The sequence below is a fragment of the Giraffa tippelskirchi genome, chromosome 9 (assembly GCF_054371585.1).
Source record: "Giraffa tippelskirchi isolate mGirTip1 chromosome 9, T2T-mGirTip1v1.2.pri, whole genome shotgun sequence".
NCBI classification, from domain to species: domain Eukaryota; kingdom Metazoa; phylum Chordata; class Mammalia; order Artiodactyla; family Giraffidae; genus Giraffa; species Giraffa tippelskirchi.
This window is the reverse complement of record NC_137283.1, coordinates 99,114,427-99,137,400: the sequence shown is the minus strand read 5'-3', so window position 1 is coordinate 99,137,400 and position 22,974 is coordinate 99,114,427. Positions and strand designations below refer to the sequence as shown.

The 22,974-nt window shown below is 40.9% G+C and overlaps 1 protein-coding gene across 1 annotated transcript in view; it reads right to left on the bottom strand.

Moving 5' to 3' along the window:
• Positions 1–21,432, bottom strand: part of MAN1A1 (mannosidase alpha class 1A member 1) — a 170,497-nt gene extending 149,065 nt beyond the window's left edge. The window contains exons 1-2 of the mRNA XM_081531071.1: positions 21,171–21,432; positions 20,085–20,958 (exon numbers count right to left, since the gene is read on the bottom strand). Coding sequence (XP_081387197.1) covers positions 20,085–20,711 — 627 coding nt within the window. The 5' untranslated portion in view covers positions 20,712–20,958; positions 21,171–21,432. The remainder of the gene's footprint in view (positions 1–20,084; positions 20,959–21,170) is intronic.
• Between the last annotated feature and the right edge of the window lie 1,542 nt (positions 21,433–22,974).

The following is a 22,974-nucleotide window of genomic DNA, read 5'->3' as shown; positions in this document are numbered from 1 at the left end:
ATTTAGATAATTATATACATACACATACATAATCATGTATTTATATATATTACGCATATACATATTATTAACATCTACACACATACATTAATATGCACTAATAAACTTATGCTTAATGTTGGACATAATATTACTCTTAAGAAAAGCATTTCCAAGTGAACTGATCATGGGTTTTACTTTGAGAATTAAGTATAAAACCCTCAAACCAAAAAAAAACCCCCGAACCCCAGCATGCTTTTTGCCACAAGCTGAGATGGAAACAGTGTTAAGCTTCACACTCCTGCTTCCCCCTCCATACTTCTCAGGCAGAGGAGTGACTCTGTCACAGGTGTTCCAGGGCTTTAGTCCAGGTGGGTAAGACCCTCAAGGGTCTCAGGTATAGGGGTGGGGGTGGGGGTGCTGAGGGAAACTGACTGGGGCAAGCACAGTGAGAGTGGGACATGTGCCAGGATACCCAGACGAGCCCATGTCCAATGCCAGGTAAGGACCCAAGAGCTCTGTAACCCTGGGCCACCTGCTTGACCTTGTCTCCCTCAACTTCCTGTACCTAAAACTGGGAAAATAAGACTGAACTCACAGGGCTGTTCTGAGAATTAAATGAGTTTATGCATGTAAAGTGGTTAGCACTGTGCCTAACAAGAAGTAAATACTCCACAAATGGTATCATGTAATTTACTTTCATATATCTCACCACTCTAGAATTAAAATTGCAGATAAAGGAGAGACAATCTACACAAAGATGAAAACTGTAAAAATCTAGTTACTGGTTGTTTTAATTATATATAGATCAAGCTACACAGAAAATCACTTAAGGAGAGACTGTTCTCAGAACAAGGAAAGTTAACACATGCATTCTATTGGGAGAAAGAAGGGAGCATCTTTTAGAGTATAACTGAGAAGCTGTATTTTTTATTAAATATTTAGTCTTGACTGCCATTACAATTTTAAATATAGAGAAAAAGTGAAAATTATCAGGTATGTTGCAGTTGTTGTTGCTATTTTTAAGGAAAACATACCTTTTCACACTGTTCAGTTTTATACATCTGGATCTTACTTAGAAAAGACCCTGATGCTGGGAAAGATTGAGGCAGGAGGAGAAGGGGATGACAGAGGACGAGATGGTTGGATGGGATCACTGACTCAATGGATATGAGTTTGAGCAAGCTCCAGGAGATGGTGAAGGACTGGGAAGCCTGGCATGCTGCAGTCTCTGGGGTCACAAAGATTCGGACACGACCGAGTGACCGAACAACAACAACAAAAACATACCTGCAAACTAACAGTTAAGGTTTGAGTCAACTAAACAATTAAAAAAAAAAATCTCATTTTAAATATTAAGGCAAAGTGTTAGTCACTCAGTCGTGTCCGACCATTTTGTGGCCCCATGGACTTTTTGCAGCCTGCCAGGCTCCTCTGTCCATGGAATTTCCCAGGCAAGAATACTGGAGTGGATTGCCATTTCCTCCTCCAGGATTAAGGCAAAATTTGGTTTAATAAAGAAATAGCTAACTTGGGGTACTGTTAAGTGAGGGTAGAAAACTAGAGTGCATTGTATACAGACATCCTCGTTTAGGCTCACTAACTTGTGCTGTGCCCCTGGGGTTTGTGAAGACAGGATACTCCAGGTGAGGTATAGGTGCTGTAATCTCACCTGGAAGCAGAGGAAGGACCTTCCCTCCATGCCAGTTTAGTTTACCATCTTCACGTCAGCTCCTGAAAGTGCTGTTTGCAAAAATCCTCCAGTGTTTTGGAAAATTCGAGCAACACTATGATGATGCCTGAGATTTCAAATCAGTCAAAGGCATTCCTTCCTGAGATAGCTTCCGAGCAATTCCACTGGGAGCTAAAGACCTACAAATATGCTAACCAATCATATAACTGGACAGCTTTCTCCCTCAGGAATTCTAAAACCTACCAGTGAGTCCCGGCAGGTCAGGGAAAAGGTGATCTGTCTGTGTGCAGTGCTAACGTCTGGAATCCACTTCTTAAGGTTCCAGGAAGCCAGAGACTGCTCCTTGGGCCTGACTGATAAGCACAGTCACTTCCGGATTATTAAGGAGACTAGTAATGTGACATGTAGTATGTGTAATCCTATTTGTGCTACCCTCTGCTTTTGCGTCATCAGCACCACCTCTCCAAGAGAAAGCAAAAAAGGATGGACGATGATTAACTGCATGGGTAAAAAGAATGACAGAAAAACATAGCTTTGTTAAGCTCAATTAAGACAGCTAAAACTAATATCTGAGTACTTGTGTGGTGTATTTAGCCCTAAAATCCTAAAACTTTATTACCACATCAAAGTCAAAGTAGGGGATTTAGGTCAAAACTTTCATTTATCAAAAACACATACATGCAGAGAGTAGTTTTCCTGATAATGAATCTGCAACTAGTTAACTTATCCTGGTATTACAGTTTATCAAACTTCTTCCTAGTCCCCACAGAAGTCCCTTTTAAATGCCCAAACTCTAGTGCCTGTACCTTACAAAATCTAGAGTGTAATTCTCCAGATCACAGGTGGGTGGAGAACTACAACCACAGAAACACATACACAGAAACCCAGATTTACAGGCATATTCTAGTGAAACTGTATTAAAAAAGCATTAAGAAAGAAAGAGATGAATAGCGTCTCTCTTCCCTACTCCACTAGGGGCAGTTGTTCTTAAACTTCTGTATTTAAAGCTTATCACACCATGTTATATCTTAGACTAGGACTCTTTCCTATTTATAAAATTAGGATTATCTATTGGTTTTCAATTTTAGAAGCATTTGACAAGGCATGGGCAATGCAAATGCCTTTTGATTTTAACTTTTCCTATTTTCCTTTCTACCAATGGCAAACAAGTTTAAATTCTAAGATAGGGAAAAATAGATGGGCTGGGGGGTGGGGGTGGCATGAAAAAAGGAAAGCTAGAAAAAAATGTAGAGTAAATAAACTCATGGCAAACAAGCATACCTTTACTTCTTAATTGTTTTTATTAAACAAATTTTGCTTTGAAAATCTAACATAAAAAACTTATCAAAGATCAAAAGTTATCCATTGTTTCAGGTTGAATCATTAGAACTTAGATATTACCTCTTATGTTAAAACTAAATTCAGCCAAAACACTCTTCAGAAAGTCTTTAATATAATGTTCCAATAAAAAAAGTAAACTTTAAGAACACTAGTTGGTGTTCTGTTTCCAAATCTAATCCTCCAGGCACAAACTACAAAGTTAATAAAGAGCAGATTAAAACTAACCAGGAACAAGTTATTAATTCTGTTTTCCATTTTACTCTTCAATTCTTGTTTTAAATGCTCTAGGAATCTCTGCTGCTGATGTAGTTAAAGCTGCAGCAGCTCTAATAATCAACGAATCTTATCACACAGGGTGTAGATACTTTCTAAATGAAAGCACCATATGCCTAATTATTGAGCTAAATTTATACCAGTAGCTATCTCTGAATGAAACATTTTCAGCTTCTTCGGCTCACAAAACATTTCTTTCTATGCCCTTAAGGCATTTTAGATTTCATTCTTCTCCTCCGTCTTTTTTCCTCCCCGCAAATCTGAATGTTTGTGTGACACCAGACCAGGAAACCAGAGCTAAGAAGGCCACTGATGAATGGACGCCCTCTCCCTGGTTTTCCTAAGCGTGAGTATCACTTCTGTGACATAACAATTGATAAGAGGAAAAGAATGCTTTCCCTCCCACCACAGGAAGCAAGGATTTTTGGCAATAACATCTAAGAAGAGAGGTAACAACAGAAAATACAAGCTATGGGTTAACACAGCAATACTGCAGCTCAAGCTTCCTTTTCTTTCCTGGAAGTGACTTCTCAAAACCAGTTCGCACCAACAACCTCTTTTCTCAACCTGATCTTTGAATCAATCTGTACTTGCCAGTAAATACTATTATTGACTAATGCTATGTACCAGGAATCATGTAGAGATTCATCTACTTTAATTCTTAGAAGAAATCTGCAAAAGGGAACGACTGGCCATTTCCATTTCACAGGTGGAAAGGGAAGCTCAGAAGGGTTTTCTACTCTGCCATTGTGCCTCACCATCAGAGTAGACTGTAAAGAATTTTGGTGACATACTTGTTTCTCATTTTGGTTATATTTAAGACACACTGTCTTCCACTGTTAAATTCTGGGCCATGAACCCATGGAACAAAAAAAGGTGTCTCCATACAGAGGAGGAGTTTAGACTCTAGCTGGAAGATAACCAAGCCCATGAAATTAGCAACACACAGGTCAATGACAGAAACAAACAAAGCCACATGATTCTGGAGATGGGAGAGACCAGTAAAAGTTGGGAATGTGAGAGAGCTTAATGGTGGCATAGAATTTGAGAAAATGAAAAGACACTCCATTTGAGAAGGATAAAATAGGGTGTGGCTCGGAGACAGTAACTATGCAAGTTTTGCTTTTCAGCAAACACAGAATCCTTCCTAATTTAAGGGATGTGACCCCAGCAAATGGAACTAGATTTGTAGGAGATAATGAATGCCAGCTAGAACAATGTTTTTTAAACTTTAGTCAAGGGACCAGAAGTATCAGCATCACCCACAGGAATATGTTAAAAATGCAAATTCTGTGTGGCCCACCCAGATCTAGTGAATTAAAAATTTTGGAAGCAGCAACTTGCAATCTGAGTGCTAATGTGCTTTCCAGGTGACTTTAAGCTGGCTAAAGTTTGAATCAGTGCTTCATAGGAAATGAAGCCCACTAAAACCTCTGAGTTGGGCAACATGAGAGAAGGGATATTTTTGGAAGATGAATCTAATATGCAGAATGAACTGGAAAAGTGACCATGTGCAAACTCATCAATTCACAAAGCCTCTACCATGCAATTATGAGAGAGATAACACTCTTTAAGAGATAAAACATTAAACTGGGAAACAGAAGAGTAAGGTTCTTTCTCAAAATACTACACCTCTTACAGAGAAAGTTTTATTAAATTCTAACTTCTCTAGAGGAAATAATATCTAACCCATGACTTTTCATTTCAATGTGATACTGTAAGCACTATTTATAAAAACACCATTGTCTCTCAAAATTTTTTGCAGGGATAGGGAAAAAAATCCACACCAACTTTAATTAGGGTGTACCATGTATAAAATTGAAATGTAAGAAAAATGACAACTCTTATTAAATGTAGTCCACAACTTTAGATAATAAGGAATACAAATGAACGAGGATTACCTAATTTAAAAATCACAGACTTGAAAAACAAAATGCTGGGTTGTAAACATAAAGTAGATTAACTTTTAAGAAAAAGAGAACTTTTTACATTCAAGTGTTGACCTTCAAAAGAATCTTACAAGTATCCACATTTATTTCAGTGATGTTACATCTGCTTAAAAGATTTTTTTATGAACCACCTTCACAGCCAGTTACAAGTCACGTAAGAAAATGAATACAGCTTTTCACTTTATAAATCATTCTAAAAACAACTTTAAAACTAGAAAAGGTGTTTCCCATATTGATGAATCTCTTTATTTACTAGATCTGCTTCTGTATGACTTTTGACTGTTATTAAAAAATCACGTCTCCCCTCCAGACAATGGCCTGTAGCCCTTGAGAACAGGTAGCAAAGGTTCCAAAGATGCAAGGACACCACTTTTGGAATACATGGTTAAACAGGGTCAGGCGTCATACTTAATCAAAGTAACCCCTCTTGGTTGTTGTTGTTTAGTCACTAAGTCATGTCCAACTCTCTGGGACCCTGTGGGCTCTAGCCTGCCAGGCTCCTCTGTCCATGCGGTTCCCCAGGCAAGAATACTGGAGTGAGTCACCATTTCCTACTCCAAGGGATCTTCCTGACCCAGGGATCAAACCTGCATCTCTTGCACTGGCAGATGGATTCTTTACCAGGAAGTCACTAGGGAAGCAAGTCCTCCTGGTACGCTTGTTTAAAAAGGTGTATTCATTCAACACATATTTACTGGGTTCTATTATGGGTGAGGCCCAAGGCTAGCTGCTCAGGTGGATGAATTCAGGGAAGCACTTTGTCCTACTCTCAACATGACAGTCCTGCTGCAGATTCATGACTATGCAGACCCAACATCACAAAGATTCTGCACTCTCAGAGTAAGGGAAAACAGGAGTATTTCCAACCTCTGTGGTATCTTATTACTAGTAGAACACTTAATAAATCATAATTTTTATTCACCCTAACTGCTAAACAGCTGTAGTTGACTAGATACATTATAACACTCCACACTGCTAGTTGACTACAAAAATAACACGTCTCAGAGAACAGCATCCTAAACAGTCTAAAATTACTATCATCTCAAACCACAATTTATAAAAATAATACAGTATGTTTATGTCCATCGTTATTCATCATGTTAAACAGCTTTTCAACAGTAGTTAATAAATCACCTTCATTTCTTTATGCTCCTCCAACTGCACCCCTCCCCCCCACCTGCTATGTTTCCTCATCACACATTCTAAGCTAAGTGAGCCCTGTGTGTGTGTGCTCAGTTGCTCAGTCGTATCCAACTCTTGGTGACCCCGTGGACTGTGGCCCGCCAGGCTCCTCTGTCCATGGGATTTTTCACGCAAGGATACTGGAGTAGGTTGCAATTTCCTACTCCAAAGGATCTTTCCGACCCAGGGATAGAACCTGTGTTTCCTGCATTGGCAGGCGGAGTCTTTATCATTGTGCCAGCTTGGAAGCCTAACTAAGCCCCTAGGAGGATTAAATAATGAAGAATAACCAAATACTTAATATGAGTGAACATAAACAATGTATTAAATACACGTCAATTATAAAATACATTCTTTACTACATAAACTTACTAAGAATGCCTTACAGAATTGCTGAACCAGGCTAACTCTTGAAATCACAACACGGACTGCTGAAGCACTTCTAATCATGAGATGAAAACTTGTAGTTCTAACCATGAGATGAAAATCTGTAGTTGACTAGATACATTATAACACTCCACACTGCTAGTTGACTACAAAAATAACACGTCTCAGAGAACAGCATCCTAAACAGTCTAAAATTACTATCATCTCAAACCACAATTTATAAAAATAATACAGTATGTTTATGTCCATCGTTATTCATCATGTTAACTCAAAGCGAAATTTAAACAGTTCTGGCATTTGGAAGACTTGTATGAACTAATCAAGGTTAAAATATAAATACATTTTGAGATGTGCAGCTCCTCACTATATCAAAAAAGCATGGCTAAAAACACATATATTTGAAGAAACTGGCCAAAAAAAGAGAAAGAAAAAACCCAAAGCCTAAACTTCATAAACAAATCATGCTTTGCTTTTATTCTAAAATAAAATACCTTAGACAAAATGCAGATTTATTCTATTTAAGTCACCAAAGGCCTCTAATATATGAAAGATCAGCCTGCTCCTTCAAACATAAAAATGTATGTTGCTTTGAAATTTTATCAACAATTTCCCTTTGGTTAATTTTTCTTCTATGAGAATTCAGCTTTGTAAGACTTGCCATCTTCTGGAACCACTGGGGGGGAAAAGTCATTTCTGAAATTCTATCTGGATTATTTTTGAGCTTCAATTATGATCTTAAAATATTAGGAAGCCAAACTAATGAATTCTAAAAAAGAAGATTCCCTCCCACTTTCCCTAGCATCTTCCTCAAATATCTGATGCAAAAAGCCAATAATAACAATGAAGATGAGCCAATGGGAGTTGGCTGGCTGGGTCTTGGCTGACTGAAAGTGGGCTGTTTTAGTGTGCTTGGTAGATACTCTTATCAGTAAAGAGTACTTATAATTCTAGGGATCCAGCCCAGGAAAGAAGCAAATTTTGTTGTTGTTTTTTTACATAAAATGCTGTCTATTGCCTTTCAGGACTTTGCCTCCTTCAGGAGCCCATATGTCTCTAGCCAGTTGGTTAGATCCATCTTCTCTGATGTCCCACTTCTTAGGTCTCCAAGCTCTGTCTTCATTCCCAATCCTGCTCCTTTAAAAACTTCTTTGTCCTGTACATTTCACAATGAGAAAATCCAACTAGTCAACAACACAGGGAAAAGTGCTGCTCAAAGAAGGGTAAATTAAATACATGAGATACTGTTTCATCACCCACGAAAATCAGAAAGAGCCAAGACTAGGTTCATTACATTACAGGTGGAAGTATAAGAAAAATCACCCCTCAAAATGTACTATGATTCTTTGACCTATTCATTTCCCCTATTAGAAATTTAAGATTAAAAATCCTACTTATGGGGTGAGGGCAAAGAAAAATCAGCTGGAATCTTAATGGACAAAGATGTTTATCTCAGCCTAAGATAAAAACAAAAAACTGGAAATAATCTAAATGTTCAGGTCCCAGGGGAGGGTTAAATAAACTATGATGCTTCTATTTCACATATTATGCTATCATAAAATCATACTTTAAAAGAAAAATTAAAAAAAAATGTATCCATAGTGTGGTTCTAATTGTGAGAAAAAAACCCAATATGTTGGGGTGGGAAGTGTTGACTGCTTGTGACTGAGTGATTGAACTATGAAGAATTTTTTTTCCCCCTTTTTTCTACTCCTGTGTACTTTCAAAATGTTCTTTCCTAAGCTAGTATTACTTTACAATGAAATAACACAATGGAAGATACTTGCTTGTTTTACAAACCCATTCTCACCCTTGCTAAGACAAATCTCAAAGAATAATAATTTCTGCTGGGCAAATTTAGTAATATTGTTTTAACAGGATCCTTTAAGAAGTAATTCATGATTGAAAGGGAGGCAGTGATGGTGAAATTTCAGGCAGCTGGGAATGAGATTTTTGAGACTAGGAATACACCCTATGTTGCCTTCATCATTCCACAGGTCTGTCCTTTTGCCTGGTGGCCCAACAGACAGACAGTGAGGAAATGCAATCTTTTAGCAGTTGCAGCACATATTCTTGTGAAAGAAGAACTAAAGTTAATCTTGCCCTGAACATCAGCTCAGGGAAGGTAGACGTGGCCATCCGGAGCGTGGGCCACGAGTCCTGGCCTCCTATGTCTGAATCCTCTTGTCCCTTAGAAGAAACAAAGTACTCTTCATAGGACTTTACAAAGACCTTTCCATGAAGAAGGATCTGACAGGTACGAAGATTCCAGCAATAACTCATGGTCTCTGGATGGCCCAAGTTCATGTCTCAACCACAGTCATTCACAGGTCCATCATTATTACTGCTGCACCTTCTCTCATAAACTCCTGGCCTAGGCAAACAGGTATCCCCACCAGCGAGGCAACAAAGGTTGTTTTAGGGTGTAGTGTGCTGAATTACTGAGCTTCTTTGGTGGCTCAGATGGTAAAGAATCTGCCTGCAATGCAGGAGACCGGGTTTGATAACTGGGTTGGGAAGATCCCCTGGAGAAGGGAATGGCAATCCACTCCAGTATTACTGCCTGGGGAATTTCATGGACAGAGGACCCCTGCACCCTGCAGAGCTTGGCGCCCTTGACCAGGTTTTTATCCCCTCACTTACAGGCCCCCTTTCATACTAAGCACCTTCACACTAGACACTGGAGACAGGCCAATCGAATGGGAGACCGACAAATAATTACATGAAAAAATGCAAAGAAAAGTTAATATAGTATGCCTGAGTGTCACTGTATGGAAGGATGCAGAACAAGAGGAACCAGAGTGTATCAGAGCAAATGAGGGACCAGGTTGCCTCTAAGCTTAAGAGGGAGACAAAGAGACTGACAGTTTTTACAAAGGAAGTGAGGGTGGCATTTTACTGATAGTTACAAAAGTCAAGCAAATACAAAGGCTACATGGGCTTTTTAATTTCGTTATCTCTAGTCTGGATTATCTGCAGGTCTGCTGGGCTCTAATGTGCCTAAAGCAACTGCCAGAGCATTCATGACAGAAATGAGGGCTGTGACTTCTAAATGCTCTTAAGCCTTAATCTCATCTGGTTTTCTTTCAAGTACCTAATGATCACAGAAATCTTTATCAGGACTCAGTGGGGGTGGGGCAGCGCCTCTGCATTCTGCAGAGCAAAGAACTAGCCAGGATTGCTTTCTCAGGCAATATCTCACCAAGCAAAGATCTTCCATCTCCTTCTAGGATACTCTCAGTGGGGTTTCTAGCTGCTGGCCTGTTATTCAGGGCTGAAGAGGAGGGAGGGCCAGACCAGCCAGCCTCCAGAGCATATGTTCTCATTAGAGTCAAGATATCACAGGCGGAGCCGGCCTGAGAACTAAGAGGCAGTTCCCAGCTCTATAGTAAATGCACTTGGGGAATCTCAGGAGCTCACAGCTCACAGAACCCTATTTTTCATATGTAAAGTGAGTATGGGCTTCAGGATCTCCTAGGTCCTTCTGGGCCGGATACCTTAATAAATCTAAATTCAAAGCTCTCAAAAAGGCCACGATCTGTGAGTTACAAACTAGAGCTGATTTATGTGAATTCTGACTACCAGGTAACACACTGAGCTCTGATTATAGAATTGATCATAATTACATACATTTTTGCTAGATCTAAAATAATTTTCTTCGCACTTCTTAAAAATATTCCTCCAAAGACAAAACCGGTTAAAATGCATTTTACTTAATCCCTCTTCTTCTCTACCTTGGAGAACAATTTCAAGGCTTAAGAAGGCAACTCAAGAACTGTGCTCATTCTGAGAAGATGGTACTTCAGGAACAAGCACATGTGACTGTGAGAAAGAGACAAATGAATTCTTTCACACATATTTTGAAGTACAGAAGCTGAAAAAGTATGCAATTTTTAAGGATACCGAAAGGTTTTTGGATTTGGCAGGAACGTGAGAAAATCAGAGTTGACAGTAGCACAGTAAAATCATAGCTGTCTGGAAAGATCATCCTGAACTGGAAATGTACCCTTTAAGCAAACCTACTTTGAACTGTTTTGGGTAACTTTTTGAAACATCATTACCCACTTTCCTGATGCATTAAACAGTATCTGAAACAATGTAATCTTGCCTTGATGGCTTCAGGTAGTGACTACTAACAGTAATAACAGCAAGCAACATTTATTATACATTCCCTGTGCTTTATAACAACGTGTGCTAAGTCACTTCAGTCATGTCTGACTCTTTGTAACCCCATGGACCATAGCTCTCCAGGCTCCTCTGTCCATGGGGCTTCCCAGTCAAGAATACTAGAGCGGGTTGCCATTTCCTGCTCCAGGGGATCTTCCTGACCCAGGGATCGAACCCGAGTCTCTAATGTCTCCTGCACTGGCAGGTGAGTTCTTTACCACTGGTGCCACCTGGGAAACCCATGTATAATAATAATACCATTTTAAGTGCTTTGTGTGGATGCTCACATTTAAGCTTTCTGATCCAAGAAAGTGCATACTTAATTATTACTGCCATTTTACAAATGAGAAAACTGAAGCTCTGACAGATTAAGCAACTTGCTTAAGGTTACAACAACTAGTACACGGTAGAAGCCAGATTCAGGCCCAATCTGTCTGACTCCAAAACTAGCCCTTCTCACCATACCATGTTGCTACAAATGAATGTAGCAGGGGCAGGTAAAAGCATCCGGAGAATCTCCAGGACCTTCTTGGGTGAAGAAAACTGTGTGCTCCTATAATGAAGAGACCCCAGATTGGTGCTTTTTAAATGTATGTCTATTTTTTGTTTTTTTAAGGTAAGTATAGTTAATGCGCAAAATTATATGTTACAAGTTAACAATATAGTGATTCACAATTTTTAAAGGTTATACTCCATGTATTGTTATTATAAAATATTGGTTATATTCCTCATGTTGCACAATATCTCCTTGCAGCTTATTTCATACCTAATAGTTTGCATCTCTTAATTCCCTATCCCTAGATTTCCCCCACCACCTTCCCTCTCATCACTGATAACCAGTAGTTTGTTCTCTATACCTGCGAGTCTGCTTCACTTTTGTCATACTTCATGAATCCCACAGATAAGTGCTACTATTAAATATATGTCTGCTTTTCAAAATATATACTCCTTCAGGGAATGGCATGATATATTGAAAGTGATGACAGGGAAGAACCTACAATCAAGAATACTCTACCTAGCAAGACTCTGATTCAGAGCTGATGGAGAAATCAAAAGCTTTACAGACAAGCAAAAGCTAAGAGAATTCAGCACCACCAAACCAGCTTTACAATGAATGCTAAAGGAACTTCTCTAGGCAGGAAATACAGAGAAGGAAAAGACCTACAGAAAATAAACCCCAAACAATTAATAAAATGCTAACAGGATCATACATATCGATAATTAGCTTAAATGTAGATGGATTAAATGTACCAACCAAAAGACATAGACTGGCTGGGTAGGTGAACCCCACAAATTGAATGTAATTATTTTATATTGTTAGGTTAATCATGATTCCATTATGGCTTGCAACTGTAATTATCTTTTTTTTTTTTTGGTCTGGCTATTGATTGTGAAAACTGTTAAACATCTTTTACTATTGTGATTACATAACTATTATTCAATTAATACCACTGTATCATGACTGCTCAGCTGCTCACTCACATCCCACTTTTTGTGACTCTATGAACTGTAGCCTGCCAGCCTCCTCTGTCCATGGAATTTTCCAGGCAAGAATGCTGGAGCAGGTTGCCATTTCCTCCTCCAGGAGATCTTCCTGACTCAGTGATTGAACCCACGTCTCTTGCATCTCCTGCATTAGCAGGCAGATTCTTTATCACCAGCGCCACCCGAGAAGCCCGTGTCAATAGAAAACAATAAAATTCTATATCACCAAAACTACCATTTAAAAGAAAAACCTGTATTTGCTTTTTAAAATCCAGATGCACATTAGAATTATCTTGGAATATTTTGAAAAATACAAATGCACAGGTATTGTTTTTTTCTTCAAAGCTCCAGACCTGATTCTAATGAACCGCCATGTTTAAAACTCCTGGACTATTTGATTATCTTTTAGTTCTATCTAGTTTGTTTCATTTTTTTCTATTTCACATTCAGTGCTCCTATTTTGTTTGTTTTCCAATTTCTCCATCTCTTTTTGTTGTTGTTCTTTCTCAAACCTTTATCAAGTGTAACAGAAAAGCTTTTGTATACATATATGTATATAAATAGCACACACAATATATTTATTTTAGAAAATTATGAATTTTTGCCTTGCTAAAAAATTTACATTTTGATTCTACTTGTTTGACTATGAACAGAGTGCTAGATTTCTAATTTATATTCACTCAAAACTTTGATATAGTTCCATTTATTCTGGCATCTAGTATCACTGCTAACAGTCTAGAAAGTTTATTATCTTGGTGATTTAAAAAAAAATTTTTTTTTGAATGAGGCTTGAAACTTCTAATCCAATTCTGAGAATATAAAGAAATACTATGTTGCAAAAAGAAAAAAACAGGAAAGTAACATGATACAATATTACTGTATCACATTGTATTATAAAGTGAAGATTTTGTTCAAATTTCAAAAAATTTTATGTTAGTGTCCATTATTTGTTTTCATACCTTATACAATATTCCATATTACATTTAGTTGCATTGAGCAGCTTCAGCTGCGTGCAACAAATTCTGATAACTTCTCTTTTCATTTTTATTCTGTCACAAATATTTTCTAATTTCCCTTGTTATGGTTTCTTTGATATACTTATTTAAAAATAGACATTTAATTTCCAAATACATGGGGTTTTTAAGTATTTTTATATTAATTTCTCATTTCGATATTAATTTCTCATTTAAATCCTTTTTTCTCTGCAATCACCCTCTTCATTTTTTCTATCTTATAACTTTATTGAAGCTTTCAATGGCTAAGTAAAGATTGCTTTTCGTAACTGTCACATTGCACATGAAAATATGTGGGTTATTTTCAATATCTTTCAATATTGACTTCTAACATAATTCCATAATGATAAGAGAACAGACTATATGATTTCAATATCTTTAGACCATGAAATTTTTGCATCTTGTTTTATGTCCCTGGATATGTCCCAGTGTCTCCAGGTTTATAGTCTATGGGAACTAGAATAGAATTTGTACCCTGTTGTTGTGTGAAAATTATATAAATCTTAATTATGTTGAATTGATTCATGTGAAAATTATATAAATCTTAATTATGTTGAATTGATTCATAGTGCTTTTTCAGGCCTACTATATCCTTCTAATATTTTGTCTATCCCTTCTATTAATTTTTGAGAGTTTGATATTGAAACTCCAACTAAAAATCTTAATTTATCTATTTTTAAAAATAATTATAATACATAGTGGAACTATATATAATTGCTCTTTATTTTCCAAGTCTCCTGTAAATGTGTTATCATACTTTCACAATTTAGAAAAGAAAAAATATATACTTCTTCAGGTTAACTTTCAATTCTTCTGTTATGCATTGTGCAATGTCAAAAGAGCACCTACATTTACGGTTTGAAAGAACTCTCCCACGCTGGTACACCCCTTTCCTTTTTTTTTTTTTAATTTCTCCCCCAGCTCTCTTTGTAAAGAATGCCCAATTGAGTAATTACTAATGTCTCTGTTTCCCTGCAGGTATCTTCATAAGGAGAAAAAGATGTCATCAAATTTCCCAGGATGGCTTTAAAAGGAAGAGGCCTTCTTAACCATGCCCCTAGTAAGATCTTTTTTTAAATTACAATAGTTAACGTAATTCATATGAGACCAAAGTTATAATACTGCAGGATTGTACATGTTTTGCAGTTACTTGACATTAGTGTCTGCAAATAATGAATATGAGAGTCAATTTATACACCTCCTTGACATTTTACTTAGGAGGCAAGTCATGTCCAGATAATGAGCAACATTCACCCAGGGTTGGACTTCCATGCTCAACTCTACCACTAACTAGCAAAATGATTTTCAGGGCAATCTTTCTGTCTCAGCTGCCTTTATTGTAGCTATCTCTAAAGTCTCATTCAGATACAATATTTTATGGCTTAGAGCACACCGGAAAGATTGAAGGCAGGAGGAGAAGAGGATGACAGAAGATGAGATGGTTGGATGGCATCACTGACTCGATGGACATGAGTTTGAGCAAGTCTCCGGGAGTTGGTGATGGACAGAGAAGCCTGGCATGCTGCAGTCAATGGGGTCGCAAAGAGTCTGACACAACTGAGTGACTGAACTGAACTGCACGTTTACTTTTAAAAATCAGAGTTATTTTTATAGCATTTTTTGGCAATAGGAAAAAATTTGGCAGACTTGTTTAAAGGACCTTTAAACATATTTAGTAGTAAAGGGTGGGGGACTAGAGGTAGTTCAGTTATTTAATACTACACAAGACATTAGACAAAGAACTAGTGTCTTTGAGGGAAAAGTCAAGACTTAGTTTCCCCAAAGAAAGAATCTCTTTCTTAAAATACCAAACACTGGCTTGTCCTTTATCATTTATGTCTCCTTAGGGGAAAGGCATGTCATGGTATTCACGGAGCCCAGCAGGGGGGCTACTCCTATTGTGACCAACCAAAACTCAGCTTTGAGAAACACATTTTTGTGGTTTTGTAGGTTATAAAGGACTTAAAAGGCCACAGGTTCTCTACTGGGTTATGAGATAAAAGGGTCCAATGCAGTGCTGATCTACCCATGTATATATAACCCTCATCACTCACACTGATCTGTTGGGTTTCCTCCTGTCTGACCTTTAGACCCATGCTTTAAACTCGCTCTTCCAACGAATTTGTATTACCATAGCTTATTGTATAATACAAATAAGTTAACTAAGCTGCTGAAGTCCAACAAAGTCACTCACCCAAAGACACTTTTTACAAATGTGAATCATCAGCACAAATTTCTCAAAGTGGTTTATTAGCTCACCTAGGAAATAAAGATGCATTTTACTTGAAAATGCATTTTATAACCTCTTTTCCACAGAATAAACTAGGTTCTAGATCCTATATAGAGCTCCTTTATATGAATGTTAAGTTATCCAGTAAGAGAAAAATACTCCTCCCAAACAAATTATCAATAGCTTACAGAAAATTAAGCTGAGCATAACTGATTATCCATTAACAATCTTTTCCTGCTTCTGTACATATATTAATGTTCAACACTCAGCATCTACTCTAATACTTACACTGCTGAAATCTTATTCATTTACTTGTTAAAGAGAGAAATTTTTACAAATGCTCCATGACCTACCTGTTCTGAGGAAGGTCCTAAGAGTGGGGAAATCTTGCATTTGCTCCTGTTCAATGTCTGGTGTGTTTCAGAACTTGGTGAGCTGAACAGGCAAGGTAACCCAAGGGCATCCAAGCTCCTTCAGAGTCAGGTCTTCAAATTGTGGCCTTTATTATTTTGCAAATATTATTTTCCACACTACTACTCATACAAATAAGTTTCAAAATAAAAATGTCTTGTTTTAATATGTCAAGGTAGATTATTCCTATGTCTGATTTTTATTAAAAGTTAATTGTCAGTAGTTAGCATGAAGGCAATGGCACCCCACTCCAGTACTCTTGCCTGGAAAACCCCATGGACGGAGGAGCCTGGTAGGCTACAGTCCATGGGGTCACTGAGAGTCGGACACGACTGAGCGACTTCACTTTCACTTTTCCCTTTCATGCACTGGAGAAGGAAATGGCAACCCACTCCAGTATTCTTGCCTGGAGAATCCCAGGGATGGTGGAGCCTGGTAGGCTGCCGTCTATGGGGTCGCACAGAGTTGGACACGACTGAAGCGACTTAGCAGCAGCAGCAGCAGCATAGACTTATGAACAACCTAAGGCTAGTGTGTCAGGCATGAAAATATATCTTCACCATTAGCTATCAATATGAAAATTTTCTTTCAACTTTTAATTATGTAACAGTTCTGGAATTAAAAACTAAGGCCTGTTTTGAGAAACCTAGAGAAGAAAACTGTGACCCAACAGTTAACTGGTCCTAAAACCATACTTGATAGACCCAAACCTGGCTCTCAGCCTCCCCACTCCCATCCCATTTAGACTGGTGGGGGTTCCAATCTAAGAAGGGAGGGATCACATTGATAGTTTGACTGTCTTCAGGCCTTATTACTCAGAGACCCTCCCCATAATTACACAAAAATGGGGGGAAAAGTTCACTCTAAATTAGGATTAAGGCTCTAATTCTAAAGGATAGTGTAGATGCTTTGGGTAGACTCCCCCTAAAAGCTTCTTGATTTTAAAAAAAAATGTTGGGGTAGGAAAAGAAGTTACTATTTTTCTAAAAATTCCATGGTGCTCTTTTACTTCTGTGCTTCATTTGCTTTTTAAAGTTAAGGGCAACCCGAGCACAATTTTAAAAAGATCAGTCTCGTGGGAATACATACTACGTGTGTATTATAAATTTCACGGAAGTCCCAGAGTTGATTTATTTACGAAGTTTTCATGGGGTGGGGGGCTGTCTTAATCTCAGTTTTAAGTTTTAGGACAAATATTTACCATCCATCCAGTCAGTACTAGAAAGCATGTAGCTAGCACCTTTTGTGAAGGGTGCTAGGCAATAAACATTCTATTTGAAATTAAATACTATTTCCCCTTAACACAAATTTTTAAAAAATTTACCACAATACCAGTAACACAACTGTGTTGGCAATATAAAAAAAAAAAAAGCACTGGCTGTTTTTAAACCAAATTTACAAAATGAAAGTTTGGCTCAGAAATTATAGTCCAAGCTCCCAATATGTTATAAGAATTGCTTATATCAATACTTTCTAAATTTTACCTATAACACTGTTAGTACCTCCAGGTGTGACAGAGAACCTAAGTAAATAAAAAGAACTAGAAAAAACAGGAACAATAAAAATCAAGATCAAGGCAAAGATCCATTGGTTCATGACAAGGCATACATGGTACCTGAAACTGAATCTAAATGTATCAAGCTGAAGTCCATTCATAGTGGGAAACCACCCTTCCCTCTCTAAAACTGAATGTTTACAGCACAGTTTTATAATAGCATGAGTTAACTTTTTGGGGGGTTTACAAAGGAACACATCTGCCTGAACTAATCTGATGAAAAACCATAATCCATTTCTTCCCATTAGTCTTTGACTAAATACTGATGCTAATCATGCTGGCTTTCTACCCACCCCCACCTCCTTTGGTTCTCACAGCAACACGAAATTTTAAAGAATCCATTTAGTTCCACCACTTTATGCAAGACTGGGCAGTTTCAAAATATCTAGGTACAAAGATGTTAGCACCACACTGATACAGAAGGCTACATAAATTTCCTTTACATGGTTAATTAAGACCTTTTGATCTATAGACAAAGATAACAGTGGATCTAATAGCAACAGATATGTGACAAACACATACTGTTAATATTATGTCCTGAATTGACTGCTACTGTCCCAGTGCTTCTGGTCTAAATGTACTTTTACTCAGTACTAATCGGTACCGATAGCCTTTTCACATCCATGGATCCACAATATTTAAAATAATATCCTGGGACAATTGTGATCTGCACTGTCAGTTCATAGGAACTCAGAGGCATGAAACGTGAATTACACTGCTTCAAACTTAAGGAAAACATAAGCAGATACAGATTTGGGGCTAATTTATCTATGGGTTTTGGTGGGATATTTTCAAGGAGGCTGAGAGATGAAAGGAGAGGGAGATGACTGGTGAAAGCAGAGCTTTTTTCCACTTTCCTGGAGAGTGGGAGAAGAGTTTCATGGAGAAGGAAAACTGCTAGACAGAAGTTGTCACAGGGAGTACAATCCACTTCCCCAAGTCTGGGAAGGTTCTATGCCTGAGGAAGGGTCTCACAGCACAAAGGCTGATGGGCTGTGGTATAGGAGGGATGACTGAAGGCACCTCACCTAGGGTAAACTGAAAGGGACCCAAATCCACCTTAACTTGCTCAATTACAGATTAACCAAATTCACCTGGTCATCATATTAAAACCACAAATTCTACAATGATCAAGCTACCTCCAATCTGCAGCCACTTCAGCAAAGTACCTCTTCATCACCTCAAAACTCTTTTAATGCTCTGAAAATGGGGGTGATCAGGAAGCTTCCTTTCCTGAGTACCTGGTCTAATGTCAAAACACAGCATTTATTTTCAAACCCTGTGAAACTTAAAAAAAATGAAAATTCAGTGTATTTCAGAAATTGGAATCAAAATTTGGGATAACATGCTTTTAACATGGTTCCTACAGGTGTTGGATTGTGCAAAAATCCAGAATGGTATAGTTTCACAGGGAAGAGTAGCAGAGAAAGGAGGCTTGTCCACAGACAGCCTGGTGACAAGAAGTCTGGGCTTCAAGTCCTGACTCAGTCACTAACTGGTTCTGGGGCTCTGGGCCCTTCAACGTTCATTTTTAAAATGATAGTCTGAAATGATTTTTAAGGTCCTCTTCAGCTTCAACCTAAGCACGAACTGACCATATGCTTCAAGTTCCAACCAAAAATTACAGGAAAGAAATTACGAAAGACTTAACAAAGTCCGTGTTTACACTAGATTAAGTCTGTCATCATTGTGCTGCCGTGGAGGAAAACCTGTTGCATCACATGGAATACTCTTTTTCTAGCTACACTAGAAATGCAAGAAGCAGTAGGCTGGCTTTTCACATTTTTTCCATTTTGTGAAAAGTAAACAACAGTGTGCCCCCTATGATAACAAGTTCTCAAGTTTCACCTTTATAGTCTGTAAGTACACACAGGATGCCACCTGGCTGAATGGGGCCACGTGACTGAACGCGGTCTGGGCTGGCTTGCTGTTGGAACATTTCTGTGATGCTTGATTGATGTTTTGCGTTTACATTCAAGCTTCATTCCAAATCCACGTCCAAGCTTTATTAGAAGGCTGTTTGGGACCTTCACTGTTGCTGTTTTCAGGGACGATTAACCACGTATTGGCCAGTGGAAGAGGAAGTCTGCACAGGATCTGCCCATGTATTTAATACCTACTTCGTATGGTTTATGCTCACTCGAGCATGCAAGTTAAAAACAATGGGATTCAACCTCAGATCCTAATTAGGTCGCATCTACTTTGACAATAAAAGGGAAGTGAAAGAGCCTTTGACACTGCATCTGGTATAAGTGGAAAACCTCCCTGTCTCCCCACACTAATGTTACAGACATGCCCTCTCCGCTCCCCCCCCGCCCCACCCCAACACTGTAATATCACACAGTTAAGAATTTCAAAGGTCTATCATTTCTCCCAGAAAAACACCGGGGGTCTGGAGGGATTTCTAGCTGGGTGCACTCACCTCTTTGATCTTTTCCCTTTTCTCGCGGATGGCGGCGTCGGCGGGTTCCCGGTCAATCGCCCCGATTGTACTCAGGGGTGCTAAGTACACGGGGGGCAGCCTTCTGAACCCCGCCCTGTTACTCAGCTGGTCCTGGGCCACCTTCTCCTTCTCCATCAGGATGTCTCTCTGGATCTCCTCGGGCAGCTTCTGCAGGGTCTCCTTGGCTTCCCTCAGAGCCCGCTCGTGGTTTTCACGGATCCTGGCCAAGTTGTCCTCTAGGGAGGCCGCGGGGTCCCCCGGAGCGCCCTCCTCTCCGCGCCGGGCGCGCCCCTCCGCCGAGTCCTCGGCGCGCGCCCCGGGTCCGGGCTTGTGGTCGGCGGCCGGCTGCAGGGCGGGGCTGGAGTGGAACAGGACCCCGCTGAGCAGCTTGGAAGAGTCGGGCAGGAAGAAGATCGCCCCGAAGCAGAGCGTGATGAAGGCGCTGAACACCAACAGCAGCACGAACTTCTCCGTCAGGCGGAAGGCAGCGGGGCCCGACCCCTTCCTGCCGCTGCTGCTGCCGCCGCCGCCGCCGCCGCCGAGCCCCCCGCCCAGGCCGCCGCCCGCCGGACTACTGAAGAGTGGCAACAGGCCCCCCACGGGCATCGCGCCCGCCGCCCCGGCCGCCGGGTCGCCCGCTGTCCAGTAGCCTCGCGCCGCGCCGCTCAGCAGCCAAACTTCGCCGCCGCCGGGCGTCAGCGGCCGCGGGGCTGCGTCCTGGGCATCCAGGCCGCCCAAACCCCCGGCCCGGGCTGCAGGTATCCCTCGGGGAGACAGCTCCCCTCAGGGTCTTCTGCCCGAGGCGGCTCCTTTGGCAAACGACGCGAGCGCGACAGACCTCTCGCTGCAGCCCCTGCGGGGAGAGAAACAGTAAAAACACAGTAATTAACCAGGATGGTGATAAAGTTTCCACCGGTCTCCACCCTCCGACGGCCGCGAGAGCCGCCAGGACAGCTCCCCCGGCACGGAGTCCAGAGTCCGGTTGCCGGCACCGCCCTCGGAGCCCACTCTTTGGACTTGGGGGTGAAGTTGGCGGGTCTCGGGGGCGGGGTGTCCCGCGCACACCTGGGGCAGGGCTGCGCGCGGTCACCTCCTTGCAGAGGGCAGCGCGGGAGAGGCGCAGCAGGGGTGGCGGTGGGGGGCTCGTCAACTTCGCCCGCTCCTCATCCCGAAGCTGGGACCAGCTGTCTCTCCGCTTCCCAGGTGGCGTCTGAGCGTGCCTACCCGCAGCCCCGAGCACCGCGCCGCTGGGCTAGCGCGCCGACCCGCGGGCGAGTCGGAGCGAGCAGGGCAGCGCGACACCCTCCGCCGCGGCCCCGCGAGCACTAACACCACTGCCGGTCTCGGAGCGGTCGGAAACGAGGGCGGTGACGCGGCCGGAGAGTGACGACGCGGCCGGGCCAATCACGCGCCGCTCAGGGCCCACGGGGGCGGGGCCGAGGCGGGGAGGACGGCCGTGCCGGGAGGGGAGTTTACGGGAAGCGCAGCCTCGCGGGGGCCCGGCCGGGGGCGGGGAGGCAGCGGGGGCGCCTGAGGCACGAGGCGGGCGGGAGAGGCGGCGCGAAGCCGGGCAGTCTGACCCTCCGCGGAGGCCATGGGCCGGAGGCGGCGGGCGGGACCCGGGGTCCGGGAGTTGATCCCGCTCCGGCCTCGGGTCCGGGTCCCAGAGGGTGGCTGGTCTCGAGTTGCGGGGGAGGCGCCTGGGCTGATGCAGGACCTCCCTGCTGCCCCCACGGACCTGCGCCTGGCCGTGCGGGGCCCGTTCCAGGAAAGCCGAGAAGGACGGGGTCTTGCCAAGAATTGCCAGATCTCTATGAAGCGTGGTTACTCTTCTTTACCCAAAGCAGGGATTCCCCCAGTGCTCGGTAGCAGTTAACCCAAAAGTCCCTTGATGAGAGGCTGTGATTTGGAGAGCTCTTGAGCTCAGCTTTTGAGCTCTTTGGTCGAACATACTTTCACCTAAGAGGCTTAATGGATTTGTGGTTGCTCCGAAGTCTTCGTCTGAATCCTCTCCCCCTTAAAAAAAAAAAAAAGTGGTGTACCTCCCCCACCCACTCCCACTTTGAAAATTCACCTACCTCATACAAATTGGTCATATTTTCCACCTAAAGAAGTTTTATGCCGCCATAGCTTCAAGTAATAAATTTCAACATTGTTGAAATTGACTTGGATTTGACTGCTTCCCGGGAAATAACGACTTGGTCCAACAGAGATTGTCTTCTAGACAGCATTATTTTGCAAAACGTGTTTGTAATTCCCCTGTTGCTCTGCAAATAAAGGGTTATCAGAGAGGAGAAAGTTGACTGACTTCCCATTTCCCACTTCTGAAAGCTAGTTTATAGCAGGCTTATCTTCTATCCCGCGTGCTTCTCTGGAAAGATGATTTTAGATCTATTTCTGCTTGTTGTCTTTAGAAAAAAGGAAACAGCTGACACCTTTCAGGAAGGTGCCCACAGTACAGTTGTTCTCAGAATTTAGACTGTGAGAAAATCTAAAATTAAATTTAAAAATCCTTATTACAGATTTCATTTTAGTATTCATTTTAACCATCATTACAGTATTTGTTTTGTGTAAAATGTATCATACACCCAAAGTTTTTGTTAATGGGAAATTTTGATCGATAAAGCCAACTGTATGGCGCTTTTTTTTTTTATAACTGCTGTGAAATTCTATGCCCAGAAGAGTGCAGCACATCCAAGCAGGGTAACAAAGTTTAGAAAGACTGAAAAAGAAGACAATAATTTTTATTTTTAATAATGGAAGGGTAACTTTTGTTTCAAACTACAACTTGTAGATAGGTTGGAAAGTTTAAATCATTGAGAATTAAGGTCTGTCTCTTTATCATCATCTTTTATGGAATGCTTAATTA